Below are 14,169 nucleotides of genomic sequence, written 5' to 3'. Positions count from 1 at the left end.
GAAGATAGCATGCAAGTGACTTAAGATGAAAATTAAGTTTAGTTTACATAGGAAAGGAAAGAAGCATAACTATTGTATTACCAGTTTGTGCCATAAATTTAGCAGATTCATCTCGCTCCTGTAGGCCCTTTGTGTCATGTACTGATCTTGGCCGCTGACTTTTTACAGTATGTTCTCCGATCATTCCATATTCTAGGGACAGAATAGAGGTTCATGAAAACTAGGCTTTGATACAAAATCTTCAGAAAGAGAGAGAGAAAAGGGAAAAAAAGAGCTTAGCACAATTCTGGAACGTAGAGGTGGCTCGCAGTACATGGCTTTAAAACAAAATAAAAGTATATCACACATGGACAGCTTTATTTAACTTGTCACTCTTGTCTTTTAGCTTTAGCCTTTCTAGGAAAGCAAAGAACAGTGCACAGAACGGTTTATCAGTGGTGAGCTGGGAGTATTAATTGAGCTTAGAAGCACAGCCATGACACATAGAAACACATGCAAAATCAACTTACATTGGCTTTTTAACAAGACGTTGAATTACCCTCCACCCCTCCCCTCCCGAAAACAAACAAAAAAGAAAGGATAAAAAAAAAAAAGAGAAAGGAAAATGTGTAAGCCATTGGAAAGCCACAGAGGAAGGAAGGGGGGTGGCGAGGGAAGGGGGGTGTCATGGACATGCTAGATTGATCCACAGTGCCTGCCACAGATCCAGGCTTTTGGAATAATTAGTTAGTTAAGACCCAGAATTAGTAAAGGAATTATGTGCCGTTATATCTAACAGAGTATCAAAAGATGAATTATCTCGCAATTGTATGCTAAGCTGTGTATCACTCGTTTTGGATTAATTACACTCTTTTCAGCACAACAATATGGCTAATTTCTCTTTGTTCTTATCGTAATCAATTAATTCATTAAAACTGTTTTGTCAGAAACAAATACAGTGTCCTCGCTGCGAGCGTAATTGTTTCCCCTCTATGACTTGCTTTTTGAAACTTCCTTCTATTTTTACTTGTCTCAATCCATGTATAAAACATCTTTAGGGGGATGCAGTCTTGTTTTCAATGCATGTTTCATAGATGGAGTTGAAACAGAACAAAAGCAATAAGACACAGCCATGCTTCCATTGCTAATTGGGAATTACTTCATTGATGTTAGAGGTAAAAGAAGGCACGATGTCTTTTACTTCAACTTTAACACCAGAAGAACAGAAACCTTGATGTTACAACAGCGAGAAGCAAAGGTTTGAGGTGAAAGGCTGTGTATTTAAAAGCTGCACTGAGTATAATGCAGTTATTGAAGACTTCAGGCCTGCGGCTGCAAGAGCCATTTGGTCGTACACATGTTTATGGCTCTGTCCTTGACCCAGGTGGGCCCAGAGCATTTCCCCACTCCCTTTCTGCTTTCTCCAGTACAACTTAAAAAAAAAAAAAAAATGGAAACAAATTCAAAGCACTGCCTCGTCCATGCCCACAGAACATAACATACTGTATAAATTATAGCAATGTCACACTGCAGCATAAGTCACAAAAACATTGTTAGTGTGGGTGGCAAGGGGCTGTCCTCAAGCAACACATTTTTATTTCTCTGACGCAATGCCACACTGGAACTGCATTTGAAGATGTTACAAGTGGGAATGTGTGTAGGGATACAATAAGGAATTGTATACATTTTTCGGCTTCCGTCCTGGCATGTTCACCCAAAAATGAAATTTGCTGAAAATGAGTTTGATTCTTCAATGGAATAGATTTGGAGTAATTTAGCATTACATCACTTGCTCACTAATGGATCCGCTGACAAACAGCTGATCCTCAAAGAGCTGATAAAACAGCACAATACTCTGCATGACTCCAGTCTATCAATTAACATCTTGTGAAGCAAAAAGCTGCGCACTTATAATAAATCCATCATTAAGATGTTTTTAACTTCAAACCATTGCTTCCGGCTTCAATACAAGTCCTCTATCCATATACAGCTTTCTCCAGTGAAAAAGTCATCTTGTCTAATCAGGAGAGAAATATGCACAGATCAAGCACTGTTTACAAGTGAAAACAGTTCCAAACAAATATGTGGGTGCATTTTGATGTGAGAGGACAACAGTGTATGGACTTTTTCACTGGAGGAAGCGTTTTAATGGATTATAGACTTTAAGTCTAAGTTTTAAATTAATACGCCTTAATGATAGATGTGTTTTTCACAAACACACAGCTTTTTACCTCACAAGACATTAACTGATGGATTGGATTATTGAGATGTTTTTATCAGCTGTTTGGACTTTCATTCTGACGGCACCCATTCACTGCAGAGGATCCATTGGTGAGCAAGTGACGTAATGTTAAATTTCTTCAAATCTTTTCCGATGAGGAAACAAACTAATCTACATCTTGGGTTTTTCAGCAAATTTTCATTTTTGTTGAATTTATTCCAAACCCATATGACTTTTTCTTCTTCTGTGGAACACAAAAGGTTAAAATGTAATGAATGCCAGCATTGCTGTGCTGTCAAGCTCTGAAATGAAAAAAAAAAAAAAAAACATCATAAAAGTAACATAATAGTGGTCCTGTGCTATATATTTTAAGTCATCTGAAGTTTTCCGATATAGCTTTGTGTGCAGAAAATACTTAAATTTGAGTCATTTCTCACTGAAAATCATAACCTCCGCTAGCTCTCAAATCAAATATGACACATTTTTGGGTGAAGTATAACTTTAATATGAGAACAATGTGATACTAAATGATTTGGTCAGATTCATGTTGACACACGGATGAATTAAGAGATTTGATGAATTCTTTCTGGTTTTTGATTTGTTCAGGTGGCAGCAGATTGGAATTTTTCAAATATTTCATAGCAAACATAACTATAATTGTATAATATAACAGGAAATTGCTCTTAAGGGAATAGCTCATCTAAAAGTTCTGTCATCATTCACTTATCCTCATCTCTTTCCAAACCTGACTTTCTTTCTTCTGTGGAACATACAGTGAAAGTCAATGGTTTCCAGTACTATTCTGGACCCTTCAAAATATCCTCTTTTGCATTTCACAAGGTTTGGAACAACATAAGTGTGAGTAAATCATGACACATTTTATATTTTTGAGGGAACTGTCCCTTTAACACCAGGATACTTTGTACCTTTGATAACTGAAAGCTGAGATCTTCACTTTCCCAGCTGAAAAGACCAGTATGGTCATCTGTATATACTTTGGGATTGCTGGTGCTCTCATTAATTAGCTTATTAACTTCCACGGTTCTCCAGCGAGAGCGGTATCGACACAACACAAACCAGAACAAAAACAAGCCAGGCTGGTTTATACTGGTCTTTTCAGCAGAAATGACAAACAATCTTTTGGGACACAAGCAATATACTTCGGTATCAGAGAGAATGCATCCATGTCGTCAGAAAGAGACGTTCCCATTAGAGACAGTAAGCTATATCAGGCTACATTGATTGAGTCTCAATTGTTCAATGGAAGAATAACAAACTCTCTACAGACCTAATGAATCCTTTAGCATCATTTCTACAATAGAATGTTTCCATGGCAACAGTGAGTCAGAGAAAGAGAGGGGAGAAAAAAAGTTAAAATAACTATTTAAAAAGGAATTCATTAATGTAGATACATGCCATTTTGCTTTCCGTCAGCAAACAGTTATAAGTCAGTGAAATGTCAAGTAAATGATGCTAATAGTCGTTCACATATAGCAAATATCACTTATGTGGATGATTAGCAGTATTTTAATAGAGCTTGTTATTTAATGTTAACACTCTTTTGCTAAATTTTAAATCACCTGCACAAATAAATAAAGGCCTACATGCATTATTAATCTTTAGGATTGAGAGCTGTGTTGCAGTTATATTGAAATGTTTAATTTCTTTGCAATTCATTAACAGATTACAAGATCTACATTTTGACTAAATTTTCTAGACCAACTAAAGGGTCACATGACTTCATGCATCGCATACATCCATACATTTAAAGATTATAAAGGTTCATAATATGTATCTGATTTGAAATGAAGTGTGGACAGTTTTGTAACATTTTTGTGAGTTTACAGTGAGCGCAGCAGAGGTCAGGGGTCAAAATCACAGAGCTTAAACCACAAATATCATCCAACTGATGAAGAGCTCATTAAACACGTCCCCAACATCACTGAACAAGAGGTGCTGCTGAAAGCTGTAATCAAGGCAGCTGTGAGGTTTGAAGTGTGAAGAACACTGTGAAGAACACGGAGCTCTTTAGTCGGTGTGACCGCGCATGAGACCTTTGCTCTGAGAGAGTCCATCTGTTAGACAGAACTGTTCACTACAAATAAGTGTGTTTGAAATATGGGCACCTTTTGACTCTGTCAAAATGACTCTTTAAAAACCACACTTTTCACATTCTCACTAGAATTTTGTCTTTTTTTGCCTTCCCACAGAGTCACCACTCTGATGAAGATTACTTTTTTTTTTTTTTTAATGAAACTGTTAATGCTTTGTCTCACTAAGAATTTTGTATCTAGTGTTCTATGTGTCCTAAAAAGCTTTTTTTCACACTTTTTGCATGATTTGTCAAAATTACAGCTTCACTGCAAATGACACATAGTAAAAAAATCGTTTCACAAGTGATATTTACTTAGCTTTTCCTTTGTTGTCTTCACACCTCAAATTTCTCATATTTCATCTCAAGATGTTCTTTACTGACACTGCTGTCTCCTTGGTAACCAAGTATAACTTTTGAATAACTTTAAAAATATGAAAAGCAAAACCTGGTGCAACATTGTTGGATTATAAAAAGACAGTTATATTTTAGGAAAATATAATTGCATTTTCACTCACAAAAAAAAAAAAATATAATATTTTAATACTTTAACAATAATAGTTATTTTAGGCATTAGGCATGCTACTTTACATTTTTTTTGTACAAAATTTTAACCGTGTCATAAATAAATAAATAAATAAATTTGGTTTTGATTGCTTCTATTGTCCTCATTTATAAGTCGCTTTGGATAAATGAGTAAATGTAAACACATATATATATATATATATAAAACATGATTACACCTTTAGCACAGTTATTGCTTACATGGCTCTTTATTTTTTTTAATGCTTGTTTGGTGCGACCTGTGTGCTGTTTTTGCCTTGATATACAGAAGTGCAAAGCTCTCGAGGTCTTGAACTACCAAGAACAAAACATCCTGTGAGATGACGCAGGGCCACAAAAAAAAAGAAAAAAAAAAAAAGAAACAGTCCTCGCTTGATTTATGGTTCAAGAAAACTCAGCTGCAGCTACCACTGTCCTTTGTTCCATCGGAGGTTCAGTACGGGTGCCGTCAGAACAAAGCCAGTGGCCCACAGCAGCTGTGGTGATCAAACATGAACCAGAGGCACGAAGCTCAGCCCAAATGTTCAGCTTCTGATGCTGGAACAGCAAGAATTTTGTGCCGTCTTCCAAAGTAGCTACTCATGATAAATGGCATCCATGCTATCTTTATTACAGTCCAAGCAGACAGCTATCTATGTGCTGGCCCTCTATCCACTCTAGATGGGAATGGATGGCTCTGCTCTTTGCTCTGACAATGACTTGAAAAATAGGGGACATGCTGTCTAAGGGGATTCACCCCGAGTGATTCAGACTCCAGCTCCCTTTCTGTGCCGTGGCTAAAGAGCAGCTAAATTATATGTAGGCTTGTTTTGACAAAAGAAAGAAAGAAAGAAGAGATGCTGTTCTATCCAAACACCCAGAATGAGAGAAAGTGGATGAGGTGGGGAGAGAAAAGCGAGCAGGAGACCCGATGGAAAAACGAAGAGAAAAGAACATGAAAAAGATACATGCATAAAGGCCTCGAGATCCATTCCCAGTGTCATACATGAAGGAGAAACATAAATATTCAAAGCACAGAAAGCCTTTTAAATTATGATGATGTTGAAATCCTGCATAAAATGAGGGAAGTGATGAATGTTCACACAAGATAATGATCCAGAGAGAGGGAGAGTGTCGGTTGGATGTTTCAAAAGGTTGCTTCTGCACTCTGTAATCTTGCAAAACACACCAAAAGCTCTTGCTATTGAGAATATGCTCGGTGAATGGTTTTCCTAGGGCGAGGGGTGCTTAACGGCAGACTGGAGGCATAAACAGGACCTTGTGAAATTCAATGAAGTCCATTATTCTATGAAATATTTACTGACAATATGGTTATAGCTACAAACAGTGACAGCGCAGACGTGGCTACATGACTTGTTCTTGTACTAAGACAAATTTATGCATAATACACTTGACAACAATACAAGTCTGAATTTGATCTTGGACTCTGTAACTCAGTGTCCTTTTTATAATTATGATTTTACCTCGCAGCTGTTATGTTGATTTACTGTGAGAAGAGGGCAGCCATAGTCGTTAAAATTCATGATTTCTCTGGATGAGAGAAATAAGTGCAAAATTTCCCATGAAAAAGAAAAAAAATCTATTTAATATCTGAATGGTCTCTCCCAGGGAACAATGACATAACGAGATTAAATTGAGAGCAAATGGAGATGTTTGTTGAAACACATATCAATGGTCACATTCTTTTCACCAAATTATGGTAAACTATACCACATGGTTTTTATAGCTCTATACTTTTGTTCTGTGGCCTCCTGGTCTCATTTGTTTCAGCTTTTAATTGTCTGAAGAAATTACAGAGGAAACATCAGAGATAAAAGTTGATACTTAACCAACACAACTGAAACACAAATCTCTAGTACTGTGACAGAACAATACCTTTTTTTTCATATGGGGAGCATGAAAATCATAGCCAGCTCAACACCATCGAGAACTCCTTCTGACTATCAGCTACACTGTAAAAAATAAATAAATAAAATAAAATAAACAGTCAGAAAATCTAAAAATTTGAGTCCAAAATATAATTGAATATGACGAATCAGGTACACCATAAAAGATAAAAAATAAAATAAAATTGACATTTTTTAGAAAACCTAAAATATGTGTAAAAAATATAATTTAATATGATTGAATCAGGTACACTTTCAATAAAACAAAACAAAACAAAAATCATTGTCAGGAAACCTAAAAATGGTGTCTAAAACAAAATTAACCAAATCACATGCAAAATACAATTTAATTAAAAATAAAATTAAATCGTCAGAAAACCTAAAAATTATGTGTACAAAATATAATTTAATAAGACTCAATCAGGTACCCTTACAATAAAAAAAACCATAACAAAAATCATTGTCAGAAAACCTAAAAATGGTGTCCAAAACAAAAATTAACCAAATCAGATACACTGTTTAAAATAAAATAAAATAGTAATTTGATGGAGTTGTACAGTGGTACTGTTATTACTGCACATATTACTTAAAGGTGGGGTATGTATTTCTTCAAAAACGCTTTAGAAAACGGAGTCGGGCCCAGTACAAAACAAACTTGTAGCCAATCAGCAGTAAGGGGAGTGTCTACTCATGATGCAGAGGAGAGAGCGCTCAGTGCACATGACGGACATTAGCTGAGCCGAGCGACGACAGAAAGATAGAGATGGAGGGAAAAAAAACAAAAGAGGAAAACGTTTGCGGAACAAATGAAGGCTTGTCTACACCAGACGCGACAGTTGTCGTGTTTCGCGAGCTAAAGTCTGTCTACACTGGACTGAAATTTGTGTCAATATTTCATAAATAGAACGCGGCAGCAGTTTACTGACGGGGATTTGTCGTGTCGCGCTGCACAGTGTAGACAGCATCACTGATTATAATGAGTTCTATAGTATTTTGTTGCGCCACGCCGCTCGCATCCGGTGTATATACGGTGTTACGATAAGGCAAGAAATAGGACCCATGTAAGAATCGGATCAGCTTTCCAGCGCTGGAGAGAACTCAAGGAGCGAGAAGGCCTGCGATCAGACGTTGAGGTTGCTTTGTGTCTTCTCGATAGGTGAGTAACATTGGTTTTGCTTTGTTTCACAGAACTAATCATTGCCTGGGTTACATATGTGTGGGGCGGAGATATCAAAATGGGGGCGAGACCCTTTTGGGGTAGGGGCGTGTTTGTTTTGGTGATTTCAAATATCAACATTGGCTACCAGAAATCACTTACCCCACCTTTAATATAGAGAGGAGGTGAGAAAATATTATAAAAATTTCCTTCTGAAGTTCCAACAGGATAAAATTTAATAATGCATGTGAGCATGGCAACATAATTGAGCAAAACCAGTGGGCAACCTCAACGTTATCACTACTATACACATCGCACACAGCTCTCAAAGTAGGCGTTTCTCAAAGAGAAACACTTGTGTCAGGCTTGAGGGGGAGGTGTGAGACATGGCCAATGTCATCAAAGTTTCCATTCAAAAAGCAGAGGCTTCTATTTTACATCAATAGACTGCTAATAAGATTAGCGTTAGCTCCAACAAATGTTTCAAACCAACATTTCAAATGCCTTCACAGTAAGTGCCTAAAAAAGGAGGAGGTTGAAGCGCTGTGAGAGCTCATACATGCGATTCATTTAGTTACATTTATTCAATTTGTCAGATTACATCAGGGTTTGTTGGAAAATCGTACCAGACAAATGCAGATCGAACATGTTCAGTCAGTGAAAACAGGGTTTGTTTAAAACAAGATGACCCAACAAAACCCGACAACTGTTAGATGTTAGCGTTTAAGGGGGATAGTCATAAAAGTTGTAGCTTCTTTCTAGGGTAATTGAAAAAAAAAAATCCTTTTGGTGATGTAAACTTTGCTGTTTTATACTAGAAGGGATTTCCCTAAGTTTCAGCGATTCAGAAAGTGCTGATAGGTGCCTTAAAATTTTGCTGAAATGAATTCTCGGCTTGTGCCAGCGGCCTTGTGCATAATCAAACCTTCTCCCCGTCAGAAAATACAACTGATTGCCCACTGTCTGGGTTGTAGGTCTTGCTTTTAGGTTTATCTATTTTTAATGTCCCACCGCAAAAATAAACCTCTCTCTAAAGGAACCATTTTGTCTACCGCAGTGAATGCGAGGCAGTACTCACCGACTCTCACGTAAACTGCCCTGTCAACGCGGAGAAAAGGGAAACATTCGTGCTCTAGCATCTAACTCAGATTAAAAGCAGCCAGATGGGAAGACAGAGATTTATCAACGCCTTAAAGAACCTTTCAAAGCTGTGCCTCGTACATCACTTTCAGTTCTTTCAAGACAAGCAATTTACCCTCCCACCCCGTCACAAATCTCGCACCGTGGAACCACCACCACAACCTCAGACAGAAACAAACCTCATTTTCAGGGCACACTTTTGACTGGTTAACCCAGAATGCACCTGGAATTACTTAATGGCCAGTGAATCATGACGAGAACGGCTCTTTCAGAAACAGGTCTGCACATTTTCCTTCACTCGTCATCGTACATTATACTGTACTTTCAAAGTTTCTGAAAGATTTCAGGCCTCTTTTGTGGTGAGCAATTGTGCTCGGCCTTGATTTAAGTGGAAAAGCTTTTTCAAAATAACTCAGCGATTCTTTTCGAAAGGGTTACAGCATAAGGTGGGAGGACATTTTTTTTCCAACTAGAACTGTCCGCCCACTGCTCTCGCTGTTGGCAATCACATTCAATTCAGCCTAAATGCTTGCTGTATAGAGCTGATGCTCCACGCAGGGGACACGGGGATTTAAGCCAAATAAGCGAGTTGAAATACAATCGTTACAAAACTGCTGCGGCGAGGAGATGAGATTCATGGTTGCTCGAAAGATTTCTCAAGGCGTCAATATCAAGAATATTTCAGTACAGGCCAATTACTAAAAAAAAAAGCGGCAAAACGAGCAGTATTAATTGCAGTCTAAGGGAGCGTCACGCAATGATCCATTACGTTCAGCTTATCATGTGAATATTTCATTCAGCCAATGATAATAACAGTAATAAAGCATATGGGCACAGATCGCAGACCTTCTGTCGAGGAGGGAGGTGAGAGAAATCATGAGGTTCAAATGACAAATGGCCTGCCAGTCAACAAACCCTGCGTCCTCGTATTGTTTCAATACAACACTGACACACAGTTTCCTCCAAGCACACAGACCTTTGAAATAGTCTTTTAAAGGACAGATCCACACTCAGGCTTGCTTCCAAAACCTAGTGAGCTGCCTGCCGCCTACATAGGAAGCTGCCTTATAAGACCACATCCTAAATGAAATACGTATAATGCTTTGTAGGTCAAAAAATATAACATATGCAGTCAGAGCTGGGTAATAACCGATTACATGTAATCTGGATTACATAATCAGATTCCAAAAATTAATTACTTGCAATTACATTACATTAAACTTTTAAATACTTGTAATCAGACTACAGTTACTTTGTGATTACATATTATTATTATTTAAAATAAACGTTTTAATAATTAAGTATCACATTTGCATATTCACGGTTCTCTGACGTTGGTTAATGGTCACATTACATGCAGGTCAACAACTGTTTCATTTTCATTTTGGTAAGTGTTTTACCAAAAAATTTTGATTGATGTTATTTCAAAATGACTTATTTTAATTTTATATTTTTATGATTTAATTAATTATTAGCTTTTCATTAAACTCACAAAGACCCTGAAGTTTATTTACGAACCCCAGTTTGGGAAACCTTCATGTTACGTAATGTTTAATGCAATTCATGTTGTTAATTACAGCGGATGGAATATATTTCTTACTTTATGTATTTTTTTATGTCAATACAGTACAAGATTATCCTGTTTAAATCAATAAACCAATTTAGGTGATAAACGAGTTAGGTCAAAAGTAATCTAAAAGTAATCAAAAAGCAGTCTGATTATATTACCTAAAATGTGTAGTGTTACTAACTACAATTTTTGTCATGTAATTTGGAATCAGTAACGGATTACAATTTGTAAGTAATCTGCCCAGCTCTTTATGCAGTCTCAAATTGATTTCAATTAGCATTTTGCTCAGATAATTGTGTGTAAAATCGTCAGTAATTCAAAGTCAATCATTTTTTTATTGAAAGAATTATAGGCCTAAATATATTTACAATAAAAGTTTCTTTCACTGCATCCAAGACTTTGGGGTGAGTAAGAATTTATTATTATTATTTTTTTATTTAGCAAGAATGTAATTGATCAAAAGTGACAGTAAAGACATTTCAAATAAATGTTTTTTTTTTTTTTTACATTTTTTAACTTTCTCAAATATATAAAAAATAATAATAACTCACCCTCATGTTATTGAAAAATTGTTTAATATACTTATATTTTGACAATTGAATTTTTGAAGAATGCTCTTGACGCTATTTTCCTCCACCGAAGCTCTGAAAAAGACCACAATTTAGACTGTATGGACTAAAGATTGCATGTCAGCAGAAGACTTTCTGTGAATGACAACTTTTTTCACATAAAGCTATCATACGCCTTCAGAAGGCTTGGAATATAGTGCATAAATTGTTAAAAGTACTACTTTTTCATGATACATTTCAGAGCTTGACCAATTCAATCTTCTTTCACTTACAAAGAAACTAGCAGCTAGAATGTAACATTTCTGTTCCACACAAGAAAGAAAATCATACGTGGGGTGAGTAAATGACAGTATTTTCATTTGTAGGTGAACTATCCCTTTAAGTGAAGTGTTCAGTAATCCTCTAACCCACTTCACACACAGCTGACACTTTAGGCAGAACTTTATCTTACTATCTCTCCAGAAGTGAAACATACTGCTTGAGTGCTCTGATAGTCAAGGAAGCAGACTGTCTGACTGACTGATGTGTGTAACCTTGCATGAAATGAGTCTCCTCTATCCTGCCCACCCCAGTCTCCAACAACCCTGATCTGAGCTAGTCATCTCATATAACTCCGTCCAGCATGCGGCTCGTAAGAGGTTCCCCACTTTAAAGGAATGAAAAGCCACATCTCGACCTTTCTGTGTAAGCTGGGCGCATTCTGGCATACGCTTTGAAGCACGATGGCAACATCAATCCGAGATGGCTTGCAGTTTTCAGGCTTCACAGAGAAAGGGATGGAGTTGATTGCAAAGAGCTCTGGCTGTACCAAAAATGTTGTTTTGTTTGGATGATGAATGCCGTGTTACGGGTAACGTCAATTTCAGAGGAGTGTATTATCAGCATAATCTGGTGAATCAAGCATGTAATTGTTAAAGCCTCTTTTTTACAGAATGCCGCATCCCCCTTAACTCAGATTTTATACAGCACACTGGGCATTATAATGATTTTGGCCGGAGTGACGTAAAAGATAGGCCCTGTTTCATAGCTCACTGACTTTACATTTCCAATATCAGGTCTGAGTATGTTCCATGCTCAGCTTACAGCAAAATCATTTTTATATCACTCATGACCAAAAAGTCACACACACAATCTCAGCAGGGAGGCAGAAAAATATGCCCCAAACTCGCCCATCTGTGCTTCTGTAGTTAACAGCAGATTACTAAAGCAAAGTATTTGGAGTGTTGATGCATTTGTGTAAGAATTAGGAACGTCAGTAAAATTCATGGTGCCTAAATCTGAAATTGCATACTGTCTAAGTAGGTACTACGTTTGAATGTGCACTTCGCAACTGTAAAAAAAAGTACTTTCTATATAGTATAAGTATGAGTAACATAAATTAAATTCAGATGTACTACATCCACCACGTTGTTATGTGACCTACCAATTTGCTAACTGCTATTTACAAATCCTCTCCAGTGGCATCATGGGATAATAAAGCATCAAACGAATGCACACTTCAGAATCTCAAAGGAAGTGTTAAAACCTTTCGCCTACAGTTTTTCAAATACTATGAATTCGGATGTGTACTACTCTATTGCTGTACTGTTTTTTGCATACTGTATAGTAGGGAAGTATTCAATTTTGGACACAGCGAGAATCTCCCCCTTAAAAGTGCTTGTTCTAATACAATATATTAGAATATTTTTATATTTTCTATAATGAAAATCTAATACATAAAATAAATTGTTAAAAACATGTTTTCTGTTCAAATAAATAGATATATGTTAATAAATATACATATAATATGTATTCATTAAAGGTGATCACAACCTTTTATCAGCTATTTACCAGCATCTGAATGTACTGTGTGCAAACAAGACTGTTATCTGTCAGTAAAAAAAAAGAAAGAAAGAAAAAATACCTTTAAAATGTAATGTGCAGTTTGTGTTGGCCAGCATAAAGAAGGAATACATAGACTAATACATAAAAAAGAATGAAATTCAAAAGAAAAAAAAAAAGGAAAAATGTATTGTTTAGTTTGGGATAGAAATCAATAAAAACTGCAATTATTTAAAAAAATAATAACTGCAGACATCAATAAATAAAAAAGATAAAAATGAATTCAAAATGCATTGTTCAGTCTGGAGTCCGTTCAGAGATCCAAGCCTGCTAAAAAATTCACAATGATCTCATCTGGCAGTACCACATACAGCACCTAGATGGCACTCTCATGTTGTCTATGCCGTGCTGCTGAAGAAGAGACACACACAGGCCTACATGATCTTGAATATCCACACACCCACACACAGTTCAGACCGCCCAATGCCAGTTCCGTCACAGGCTGCCTGGGAGAGCCGTGGCCCGATTCTGTTTTTCTGACAAAATAAACAACTGCATTTGAATGCAGCCCACCGGTACTTACAGCCTAATGCACGTCAATGAGGCAATAAGCTGCAGCGCAAATACGCAGCTTTCAGTATTTTCATTTCTCCTCACTTAGGTGCCTAAAACATTCACACAAAATAAATCAGCCAGATTTATTATAGACGAAGCTCATGAAAGCGCAATGGAAGCATTAAAGCGGCTGAATAGATCCGCAGCCCAGGCAACTGCTTGGGATTATGTTTAAATGTCATGATACCATTATAGTCTGTGAATTCTCAGAGACTAGTTTTCATCGAAATACTAATCTGTGCCACTGAATCACATTAACAAAGGATTCTTTGAAAAGTAGGGTATTTCATAAAAAGATAAAACACCTTCAGAAAGTATGGATAACACAGCTTTAACAACAGGTCTGTGCGGTGCTCATAATTGTGGTCACATATCTCCATCCATTAATATTTTTTCAAGCTGTAGTTTTATAGATGAAATAAAATGAGATCTGTTGTTACGGGACCGTATTGAACTGTTTTTCTGTTTGTGAAAGGTGCATGCATTGTGCTCAGGCAGTTTATTGATGTTGAGCAATGACTGAGCTTGTGAGATCAGCTTGCTAATGGTAGTGATC

General features: G+C 36.8%; 1 protein-coding gene across 4 annotated transcripts in view; it reads right to left on the bottom strand.

Annotated features, from left to right (window-relative positions):
* adgrb3 (adhesion G protein-coupled receptor B3) overlaps positions 1-14,169 on the bottom strand; it is a 154,423-nt gene that overhangs the window by 87,049 nt on the left and 53,205 nt on the right. For 2 of the 4 annotated variants that reach the window (XM_058796225.1, XM_058796226.1), the window contains exon 3: positions 82-192. The exons of the other annotated variants lie outside the window; for them this stretch is intronic. In XM_058796225.1, the coding sequence (XP_058652208.1) occupies positions 82-192 (111 nt within the window). The remainder of the gene's footprint in view (positions 1-81; positions 193-14,169) is intronic. 4 annotated transcript variants of the gene reach the window in all.

This window comes from Onychostoma macrolepis, chromosome 13 (genome assembly GCF_012432095.1).
Source record: "Onychostoma macrolepis isolate SWU-2019 chromosome 13, ASM1243209v1, whole genome shotgun sequence".
Lineage (NCBI taxonomy): Eukaryota > Metazoa > Chordata > Actinopteri > Cypriniformes > Cyprinidae > Onychostoma > Onychostoma macrolepis.
The sequence above is the reverse complement of the archived record's forward strand: the minus strand, read 5'-3'. Positions and strand labels throughout refer to the sequence as shown.